The sequence below is a fragment of the Scyliorhinus torazame genome, chromosome 19 (genome assembly GCF_047496885.1).
Source record: "Scyliorhinus torazame isolate Kashiwa2021f chromosome 19, sScyTor2.1, whole genome shotgun sequence".
Taxonomy (NCBI): Eukaryota; Metazoa; Chordata; class Chondrichthyes; order Carcharhiniformes; family Scyliorhinidae; genus Scyliorhinus; species Scyliorhinus torazame.
The window spans coordinates 9,558,505-9,570,065 of record NC_092725.1 but is presented as its reverse complement, the minus strand read 5'-3'; the positions used below and the strand labels follow the sequence as shown (position 1 = coordinate 9,570,065).

At 57.0% G+C, this 11,561-nt stretch overlaps 1 protein-coding gene across 1 annotated transcript in view; it reads right to left on the bottom strand.

The window, feature by feature from the left end:
* Positions 1–10,767, bottom strand: part of LOC140396620 (integrin alpha-X-like) — a 37,566-nt gene extending 26,799 nt beyond the window's left edge. Inside the window, exon 1 of the mRNA XM_072485414.1 lies at positions 10,645–10,767. Coding sequence (XP_072341515.1) covers positions 10,645–10,767 — 123 coding nt within the window. The remainder of the gene's footprint in view (positions 1–10,644) is intronic.
* Between the last annotated feature and the right edge of the window lie 794 nt (positions 10,768–11,561).

Genomic DNA, 11,561 nt, shown 5'->3' with positions numbered 1-11,561 from the left:
AAAATGTTTGGGCTCACCCGTGCGTAGAGGATCTGGAGCTTCTGCGGGTCTGAGATATCCGACAAAGCAGCATAGCCAGTGCTCGAACGTGGATGTGGCGTCGGCTGCGTGAGGGCTCAGCTCCGGCCGATCAGGCTTGATTAAGACGTTCATCTTTCAAATTCTAGCGCAATAAATTGATGCACCATCAATGACCACAAGACAAAATGGTGAACAATTGAGGCTTTATTGTGCCAGATGTTAAGCCACCTGCAGCTGGAACCAGAATGGAGGCAGTGCAGGAGAGCGCACACTCTTATACTGAGTCTGCTGGGTGGAGCCAGTAGTCCGGGATTTACTGGATTGGCTGTAGTGCAGTGGCAGTACCGTAATACACATAGTGTGTGACCAGTGGCGTTAACCACAGTGTCTCTGGGTCGGAGGGGGGGGTGTCTGGGGAAGGACGGGAGGGGTTTTGTCTGGGGGAAGAGGTGAGGGGGGTGTGTGGGGGTGGAGGGGAGGGGAGGGGGTGTGTGGGGGTGGAGGGCAGGGGAGGGGGTGTGTGGGGGTGGAGGGGAGGGGGTGTGTGGGGGTGGAGGGGAGGGGACGGGGTGTGTGGGGTGGAGGGGAGGGGGTGTGTGGGGTGGAGGTGGGTGTGTGGGGGCAGAGGGGGGTGTCTGGGGGCAGAGGGAGGGGGGGCAGAGGGGAGGGGGGTGTCTGGGGACAGAGGGGAGGGGGGTGTCTGGGGACAGAGGGGAGGTGGGTGTCTGGGGACAGAGGGGAGGTGGGTGTCTGGGGGCGGAGGGGAGGGGGGTGTCTGGGGGCGGAGGGGAGGGGGGGTGTCTGGGGGCGGAGGGGAGGGGGGTGTCTGGGGGCGGAGGGGAGGGGGGGTGTCGGGGGGCGGAGGGGAGGGGGGGTGTCGGGGGGCGGGGGGAGGGGGGGGGTGTCGGGGGGCGAGGGGAGGGGGGGTGTCGGGGGCGGAGGGGAGGGGGTGTCGGGGGCGGAGGGGAGGGGGGTGTCGGGGGGCGGAGGGGAGGGGGGGTGTCGGGGGGCGGAGGGGAGGGGGGGTGTCGGGGGGCGGAGGGGAGGGGGGGTGTCGGGGGGCGGAGGGAGGGGGGGTGTCGGGGGGCGGAGGGGAGGGGGGGTGTCGGGGGGCGGAGGGGAGGGGGGGTGTCGGGGGGCGGAGGGGAGGGGGGGTGTCGGGGGGCGGAGGGGAGGGGGGGTGTCGGGGGGCAGAGGGAGGGGGGGCAGAGGGGAGGGGGGTGTCTGGGGACAGAGGGGAGGGGGGTGTCTGGGACAGAGGGGAGGTGGGTGTCTGGGGGCGGAGGGGAGGGGGGTGTCTGGGGGCGGAGGGGAGGGGGGTGTCGGGGGGCGGAGGGGAGGGGGGGTGTCGGGGGGGGCGGAGGGGAGGGGGGGTGTCGGGGGCGGAGGGGAGGGGGGTGTCGGGGGGCGGAGGGGAGGGGGGGTGTCGGGGGGCGGAGGGGAGGGGGGGTGTCGGGGGGCGGAGGGGAGGGGGCGGGGGCGTCGGGGGGAGGGGGGTGGGGGCGGGGGCGTCGGGGGGAGGGGGGTGGGGCGGGGGCGTCGGGGAGAGAGGGAGGGGGGTGGGGGCGGGGGCGTCGGGGAGAGAGGGGAGGGGGGTGGGGGGCGGGGGCGTCGGGGAGAGAGGGGAGGGGGGTGGGGGCGTCGGGGAAAGAGGGGAGGGGGAGGGGGGCGTCGGGGCGGAGGGGGGTGAATGTCTGGGAGCAGAAGGGAGGGGGTGTTGGGGGCGCAGGGGGGTGTCTGGATGAATGTCTGGGGGCAGAGGAGGGGGTATCTGGGTACGGAGGGGCGTGTCTGGGGTTGGAGTGGAGGGGGCTAAATGGGGGCAGAGGGGAGGGGGGTGTCGGGGCGGAGGGGGTGGAGGGGAGGGGGGTGTCGGGGTGGAGGGAGGGGGTGGAGGGGAGGGGGTGTCGGGGTGGAGGGAGGGGGGTGGAGGGGTGGAGGGAAGGGGAGGGGAGGGGGGTGTCGGGGCGGAGGGGAGGGGTGGAGGGGAGGGGGGTGGAGGGGAGGGGGGTGGAGGGGAGGGGGGTGGAGGGGCAGAGGGGGTGTCTGGGGGTGTCGGGGCGGAGGGGGGTGTCGGGGCGGAGGGGGTGTCTGGGGGTGGAGGGGAGGGGAGTGGAGGGGGGGGTGTCGGGGCAGAGGGGGTGTCTGGAGGTGGAGGGGGAGGGGGTGGAGGGGAGGGGAGGGGGGTGGAGGGGAGGGGAGGGGGGTGGAGGGGAGGGGGTGGAGGGGAGGGGAGGGGGTGGAGGGAGGGGGTGGAGGGGCGGAGGGGGTGTCTGGGGGTGGAGGGGAGGGGGGTGTCGGGGCGGAGGGGGGTGTCGGGGCGGAGGGGGTGCCTGGGGGTGGAGGGGAAGGGGTGTCGGGGTGGAGGGGAGGGAAGGGGGTGTCGGGGCGGAGGGGGTGGAGGCGAGGGGGGTGTCGGGGCGGAGGGGGGTGTCTGGGGCAGAGGGGAGGGGGTGTCTGGGGGTGGAGGGGAGGGGGGTGTCTGGGGGCAGAGGGGGAGGGGGGTGTCTGGGGGTGGAGGGGAGGGGGAGGGGGGTGTCTGGGGGGTGGAGGGGAGGGGGAGGGGGGTGTCTGGGGGCAGAGGGGAGGGGGTGGTCTGGGGGGCAGAGGGGAGGGGGTGTCTGGGGGTGGAGGGGAGGGGGAGGGGGGTGTCGGGGCGGAGGGGGGTGAATGTCTGGAGCAGAGGGGAGGGGGTGGAGGGGAGGGGGAGGGGGGTGTCGGGGCGGAGGGGGGTGAATGTCTGGGAGCAGAGGGGAGGGGTGTCGGGGCGGAGGGGGGTGAATGTCTGGGAGCACAAGGGAGGGGGTGTTGGGAGCGCAGGGGGGTGTCTGGATGAATGTCTGGGGGCAGAGGGAGGGGGTATCTGGGGGCGGAGGGCGTGTCTGGGGCGGAGGGGGTGTCTGGGGTGGAGGGGAGGGGGAGGGGGGAGGTGTCTGGGACGGGGGGGGGGGGCTATGTCTCAGCCAAGGAAATAAATAATACTGTTAGACTCCCAGGCTAATGATATCACATTAAAATATCCTGATGATGATGTATTCATTTATTCTTCAAAGGAAAGGGGATGTGGTGATACCGTGGTTGTGTTGTAATTCCCCGACTGCGGAGGAGAAATCTGCAAATCCTGCTGGAATGTTAGGGAACCTTCACCCTGGAAGCTTCTTTTGGATTTGAGATTGCTAACACGCAAACCAGGCGGCCACAGAGCATGTCCGCCCACACAGCACCATATTCGCATATTCGGCGTTTTACGCAGACATACTCTGTAATGGACTCCCCTTCCGACCTTTCCGCCATATTGAACCTGTACCTTTGCGCAATCATGGGCGAGGCAAGTTGAAAAGATGCCCCACCAGCTCGATAAGCTGGCCAAATGCGACCGTAACGAGGTGTTGCTGGGAGCTAGAGGCCCCTTAATTACGGCGAATGCATGCGCTCCACAGGTCGCAAGTACGATCACCGTCCGACGCTCGTTTTCGATAATGTTCGCTCTGAAAAAATATCGCGTACATATCCCAGGATTCAACAGCAGGGTCAAAACCATCCAATTGACCAAACAAGGGCAGAGTGGAGCATCCACCACCGTACCTGTGACCCAGGAGAAGCAAAGTGACAGAGAGGCATGTTGACAGTTCCAGTTATCCTCGTCGCCAGGTGGTTAAAGGCGCGGGCAGTTCGATGAGCAAACAGAAGAAGGCGTTTATTTACAAGAACAACTATTTACACGGGGCCTGATTAAACTTCACCGGGTCCTTGGTGTGTCAATCAGTCTAATCTGGCCGACCCTTTATAAGAAGATAAGAACTAGGAGCTTAATCTGGCCGACCCTTTATAAGAAGATAAGAACTAGGAGCAGGAGTAGGCCATCTGGCCCCTTGAGCCTGCTCCGCCATTCAATGAGATCATGGCTGAACTTTTGTGGACTCAGCTCCACTTTCCGGCCCGAACACCATATCCCTTAATCCCTCTATTCTTCAAAAAACTATCTATCTTTATCTTAAAAACATTTAATGAAGGAGCCTCAACTGCTTCACTGGGCAAGGAATTCCATAGATTCACAACCCTTTGGGCCCACGCCATGTGTACCATCTTGAACTGAATGTGACTCGCCCTCGCCCATGAGGATGTCACAGTCGCCTGGCTCAGCGCCTCAATCCATATCCCCCACCCTAGCTCGGTCCTGGACTTTGTAAGTATGGGAACACCCTCCCCTTCGGAAACTCAAACTTCTCCTGGGGGCTCCACCTCCCTCACCCTCCATACCCCTGCCCCCAGTGTTCCGAGACGATTGTACCTGAATACCCTGCCCCCAGCGCCCCATCCAACGCCTCCTTCCCCAGCGCAGATGAGCTTATTCTGGAGCACCCCTGGCGAACCTGGAAGAAAGCGGAATGTTCCCTCTCCCCCGGGGAAGAAAGCAGAATATTCCCTCTCCCCCGGGAGCCTAACGTTCCACGGATCAACCTGCCCCCTCGGGCGCGTACACATTGACCACGATCACCAGTCACACCGCTCGCCGTTACCAGCCTACCCCTTCAACACCATCGTCATCTATTTAGCACGCTGGGTCGCTAACCGTCCCCCCCCCCCCACCCCGCCTTGACGTCGAGTCAAACCCCCCCCCCCCCCCCGAGTTTGCCCCACCCACCCTCTCCTCAATCACACCTGGTCCTTAACCAGGACGTGCGTTTCCTGCAGGAAAACCACGGGGGCGCGCGATTCTCTCTGAGCCCCCGCTCCGCGATCGCGCGGGGCCGCCGCCAGAGTGACTGGCACCCGTTTTCTCGCGGGCGTGGGGGACTCAGCCCCGTTATCAGAGAACTCCGCCCCACATCCGCCTTTTTAAATGCGCGAATACCCCTGGCCCTTTTATCCGGCCCGTTTAGCCCTCGAACGTTGCAATTTAGCGCCCCCACTGGGGACCTCTGCTCCCCCCCCCCCCCCCCCCCACCCCGCCCCGCCTCACGAACCATCTCCTAATCTACAGCCCACCCAACTACCCGCTCTCCCAAACCACTTGCGCCCACACAAAATGGCCGCCCTCCCTGCATGGTTCCCGAGGTCTGCCTTGAGCAATAACCGCACCACCGACCCAACCCCACCCCTCATCACTCCTCCCCCTCCGCAGCGCAGCCCCCACCCGCCCCCCGCCCCCCGCATTGCTACTGTTTCCCAGCATATCACACCAAACAAAGGACCTCACCCCCACCGCCCATCTCGCCCATCCCCCCCCCCCTCCTCCCCCCACTCCACTAGCTCCACCTACTCCTCTCTTTGACCCAGCATGCTCCCCCCCTCCCCCCCCACCCTGCACACCTACCAAGATATCAGGCAGTATACCATTACGGAGCCCTGGGCGAGTGCACAGTCAATTGAATTTCGGAGCCATGAGGTCACGTTGCAGCTGTACAAAACTCTGGTGCGGCCGCATTTGGAGTATTGCGTGCAATTCTGGTCGCCGCATTATAGGAAGGATGTGGAAGCATTGGAAAGGGTGCAGAGGAGATTTACCAGGATGTTGCCTGGTATGGAGGGAAGATCTTATGAGGGAAGGCTGAGGGACTTGATGCTGTTTTCGTTAGAGAGAAGAAGGTTAAGAGGTGACTTAATTGAGGCATACAAGATGATCAGAGGATTGGATAGGGTGGACAGTGCGAGCCTTTTTCCTCGGATGGTGATGTCTAGCACGAGGGGACATAGCTTTAAATTGAGGGGAGATAGAGATAGGACAGATGTCAGAGGTAGGTTCTTTACTCAGAGAGTAGTAAGGGTGTGGAATGCCCTGCCTGCAGCAGTAGTGGACTCGCCAACACTAAGGACATTTAAATGGTCATTGGATAGAAATATGGACGATAAGGGAATAGTGTAGATGGGCTTTAGAGTGGTTTCACAGGTCGGCGCAACATCGAGGGCCGAAGGGCCTGTACTGCGCTGGAATGTTCTATGTTCTATGTTCTAATGCCAGCCCCACAGACCCCGGCAACCCCAAAATAAGCGAATTGACCGACAATTTGTGAATTTTCCTGAGATCTTTGACTGCGCCGTTGAGGTACAGGCACCAGATTGGTCAGTAAAACGTTTAAAAAAAAAACGTTCATCATAAGAAGGGAAAAGACAAAAATATAATGGAAAAATAGAACAATGGTCTATCCACCAAACCCTCCATCCACATGCACACAAGACAGAGTGGGGGAAGGGGCACGATCGTGTGATGGGTGTGAGATATTTGCCGATCTTCGCTGCTGGGGTTGAGGTCTTGGTCAGCGGTGATCTCGTCAGAATGCGAGGTGTCGAACCAACAATCTCTCCCTCAATGCCAGCAAAACTAAAGAGCTGGTCATTGACTTCAGGAAGCAAAGTACTGTACACACCCCTGTCAGCATCAATGGGGCCGAGGTGGAGATGGTTAGCAGCTTCAAATTCCTAGGGGTGCACATCTCCAAAAATCTGTCCTGGTCCACCCACGTCGACGTTACCACCAAGAAAGCACAACAGCACCTATACTTCCTCAGGAAACAAAGTAAATTCGTCATGTCCACATTAACGCTTACCAACTGTTACAGATGCACCACAGAAAGCATCCTATCGGGCTGCATCACAGCCTGGTATGGCAACTGCTCAGCCCAGGACCGCAAGAAACTTCAGAGAGTCGTGAGCACCGCCCAGTCCATCACACGAACCTGCCTCCCATCCATTGACTCCATCTACACCACCCCACCGGTCTTTACGCCAGGCTGGCCACATGATCTCAACAATGAAGAACCCGGCCCCTCGGACTTTCACAGGTGACTTCCCCTCAGCTCTGTGCAATTCTCAGTGGCGTCCACCAGGTGGACCGTCAGCCTCGCTGAGTTCAATCCACACTTCCCAATACAAAGTCGTCAGGTGGATTTTTAAACGGGCCCTCCTGTGACACTGAACCTCCCTTAGGTTGCATTGACCGCAAAGAGTGTTTTGTGATGCTCTTGACTTAGCATAAGGTGCTTCCTTGACACAGGCAGGTCCAGACTTGGAGATCGCTTCAACACGTTTATTAAACTATTAACAATTCTCCTACTTGGATTCGACGCTACTGTTAATCCTGCTACAGCTACTCAGACTGGCGAACCAGTCTGCTACAATCCACGTGGTGGGTGTGATGTTCAATCCACCCTGTGTCTGTACTCACTGAGAGTCTCCACTGGAAAGAGACTGAGCATGTGTGATGTGTCCTTTTATATGGGTTGGTGTAATGCCCCCCTGTGGTAGTGTCACCTCTGTGTGTATCGTGAATGCCCATTGGACGTGTCCTATCTTACTGACCTATTGGTTGACTGTCTGTGTGTCATGTCTCTGGTGTTCCCTCTAGTGTCTAACTAGGTGTATTGTATGCACATTAACCCTTTGTGTACTTAGTGATGTATATCACCACATCCCCCCTTTTTTGTGTTACATATTTTCTGTACAGTGCTAAAGAAAATTGAACAAACCAGGTAGATGAGTGATACTCTGTACAAGTTATGATAACAGTGATCATTAAACAATAAGTCCAAATCATATGCATGAGTCCAAAGTTGATTAATTATTCTGGTCGAGTGGCTTTCTTGTTTGGTTGGTGAGTTGGTGATGTTGATGGTGGCGTTGCATTGTAAACGCCATCAGTGTCCCTGTGCTGAAGGAACCAAGAAGTGGTCACATCACTTCGTTGTCTGATTGGGACAATCTACATACTGTGTTAGAAAAGCTTCCTGGACACACTGCACAAACACCACCCCATCCAAACTATTTGATCTAAAGAGTTTCCTCTCAATCTTTGGGAAGTTAAAGTCGCCCATGACTACTACCCTGTGACTTCTGCATCTTTCCAAAATCTGTTTCCCAATCTGTTCCTCCACATCTCTGTTACTATTGGGGGGCCTATAGAAAACTCCTAACAAGGTGACTTCTCCTTTCCTATTTCTGACTTCAACCCATACTACCTCAGTAGGCTGATACTCCTCGAACTGCCTTTCTGCAGCTGTTATACTGTCTCTAATTAACAATGCCACCCCCCCACCTCTTTTACCACCCTCCCTAATCTTATTGAAACATCTATAACCAGGGACCTCCAACAACCATTTCTGCACCTCTTCTATTCAAGTTTCCGTGATGGCCACCACATCGTAGCCCCAAGTACCGATCCATGCCTTAAGTTCACCCACCTTATTCCTGATGCTTCTTGCGTTGAAGTATACACCCTTCAACCCATCTCCGTGCCTGCAAGTACTCTCCTTTGTCAGTGTTCCCTTCCCCACTGCCTCACTACACGCTTTGGTGTCCTGAATATCGGCTACCTTAGTTGCTGGACTGCAAATCCGGTTCCCATTCCCCTGCCAAATTAGTTTAAACCCTCCCGAAGAGTACTAGAAAACCTCTCTCCCAGGATATTGGTGCCCCTCTGGTTCAGATGCAACCCATCCTGCTTGTACAGGTCCCACCTTCCCCAGAATGCGTTCCAATTATCCAAATAGCTGAAGCCCTCCCTCCTACACCATTCCTGCAACCACGTGTTCAGCTGCACTCTCTCCATATTCCTGGCCTCGCTATCACGTGGCACCGGCAACAAACCAGAGATGACAACTCTATCTGTCCTGGCTTTTAACTTCCAGCCTAACTCCCTAAACTTGTTTATTACCTCCACACCCCTTTTCCTACCTACGTCGTTGGTACCAATGTGCACCACGACTTCTGGCTGCTCCCCCTCCCCCTTAAGGATCCTGAAGACACGATCCGAGACATCCCTGGCCCTGGCACCCGGGAGGCAACATACCTTCCGGGAGTCTCGCTCGCGACCACAGAATCTCCTATCTATTCCCCTAACCATTGAATCTCCTACAACTATTGCTTTTCTATTCTCCCCCCTTCCCTTCTGAGCCCCAGAGCCAGTCTCAGTGCCAGAGACCTGGCCGCTAGGGCCTTCCCCCGGTAGGTCATCCCCCCCAACAGCATCCAAAACGGTATACTTGTTTTGAAGGGGAACGGCCACGAGGGATCCCTGCACTGTCTGCCTGTTTGTTTTCTTTCCCCTGACTGTAACCCAGCTATTCTTGTCCTGTACTTTGGGTGTGGTTACCTCCCTGTAACTCTCTATCACCCCCTCTGCCTCCCGGATGATCCGAAGTTCATCCAGCTCCAGCTCCAGTTCCCTAACACGGTCTTTGAGGAGCTGGAGTTGGGTGCACTTCCCGCAGGTATAGTCAGCGGGGACACCGGTGGTATCCCTCACCACCCACATCCTACAGGAGGAGCATGTAACTGCCCTAGCCTCCATCCCCTCTTACCTGACAGAATATAGCTGCCGTGTGGACTAACTAGATCCCCGCCCTCCGACCCTGCTCCCAGTCAGCTACACTTCCTGTAAACTCCTGGCTCTCTTCTCACTCTTTGCGGAAATGTAGGAAATGGAAATGAAAGGAGCACCTTACTCCCTCCTCACCTAACTCCCTCAGTCACCAAACTCTCACTATAGCACTCAAATGCACCCAGATTCAGCACTCCCTCAGTTACCAAACTCTCACTATAGCACTCAAATGCACCCAAATTCAGCACTCCCTCAGTCACCAAACTCTCACTATAGCACTCAAATGCACCCAAATTCAGCACTCCCTCAGTCACCAAACTCTCACTATAGCACTCAAGTCTGTCCACGAGCTCGCTGTGGAGACTTGTGTCACTGGAGTCACTTCCTGTGTGGAGACGTGCAGTTGTCTCTCTGTGGAGTCTTTCACCGCTTTCTGTGTGGAGTCGGGGACCCTTTGTGGTGCGTGGACCCCTCTCTGTGTGGAGTCGGGGACCCTTTGTGGTGCGTGGACCACTCTCTGTGTGGAGTCGGGGACCCTTCGCGGTGCGTGGACCACTCTCTGTGTGGAGTCGGGGACTCTTCGTGGTGCGTGGACCACGCTCTGTATGGCAGCAGGCCGCGCTCTGTGGGCTTGTACCGCTCTCTGTCTCTTGGTTTCAGGCCGCAGCATCATCCTGCACTCACGGGTCGGGATGTCGTAGATGCTGGGCTGAAGATCCTCAAATCCGAAGAACTCATCCGCGTCTGTTCGGATCCGTCACTGTGCAACACATCTCGTCGCGGTTCGGATTTGGTACTGGGGTCGCCACCTCCAATGATGAAATCATCGTCTGAGTCGTAGTCTTCTAGGACCATATCATCACGTTTTGTGTCGGAGCTGGCATTGGGCTCGCGATGTCCAAAGAAGAATTCAAGGTCTGAGTCATAGTCTTCAAGGACTGTACCATCTCTTTGGGTGGTGCTAACTGCTTGTTGCAGCGTTCTGCCGAGGTTACTTTCAGCTACTGGTCGAATTTCAGGCATTGGGCTGTCGTTCCAGGTGAGAGAATCTGTTTTTGAGGCTTAAAATTTTTTTTTTCTTGTTTTGGGACATTTTTCCTTTAAGTGGGCGCGGTCCGGGGCCCCTGATGTCATGAAGCATGTGACGCAGCACGTAGGAAGCGATCGCGCACGTGCAGGTCGCGGTTCCTTTACTTTGCGCATTTCACTCAACTGCGCATGTGCGGTACCTTTTCCAAGATGGCCGCCGATCAAAATTGTCGTTCGTTGCTCTGTGGCCTTGCGGTGAGTATTGGCGCCAATTTTACCGTTTTCTGTTGGTTTGTTTGTGTTTTCCTCGCAGTATCGTTCAAAGCTGTCCAGGACTGTCTGGAAGTCTCTCTTGTCTTGCCGTCTGGAGTTCTTGAAGGTTTTGACGACTTCTTCTGCATTTGCACCCGCGATGGTGAGCAGAAGCTCCGTCTTTTCAGCATTGGCCACGTCTTGTAGGTCGGCTGCTACCAGGAAGATCTCAACCTTTGCCTGAACCAACGCCTGTTTGCACTGAGATTGCCGTGGCACCTGTGCCGCTGTGGAACCGGAATCTCGATCATCTTGCCTGGCTGCTGTTGCTGGTTGTCACTGTTTGCTGAGTTTTAACTATATGGATTGAAACAGTTCACTCCTGGTACCATGTTTTGTTATGCTCTTGTCGTAGCATAAGCTGTTTCCTTGATGTGCACTCTGACAAAGGAAGGTTCAGATTTGGAGATCGCTTCAACACGTTTATTAAACTATTAACAATTCTCCTACTTGGATTTGACGCTACTGTTAATCCTGCTATAGCTGCTTAGACTGATGAACCAGTCTGCTACAATCCACATGGTGAGTGTGATGTTCAATCAATCCTGTGTCTGTGCTCACTGAGAGTCTCCACTGGAAAGAGACTGAGCATGTGTGATGTGTCCTTTTATATGGGTTGGTGTAATGCCCTCCTGTGGTAGTGTCACCTCTGTGTGTATTGTGAATGCCCATTGGCCGTGTCCTATCTTAATGACCTATTGGTTGACTGTCTGTGTGTCCTGTCTCTGGTGCTCCCTCTAGTGTCTAGCTAGGTGTAGTGTATGTACATTAACCCCTTGTGTACTTACAGTGATGTATATCACCACAGGAAGGGGAAAGCGGGAAGGAGAGAGAGAGAAAAGGAGAGAGAAGGGGGAGAAATGTAGAGAGAGAGAGGGAAAGA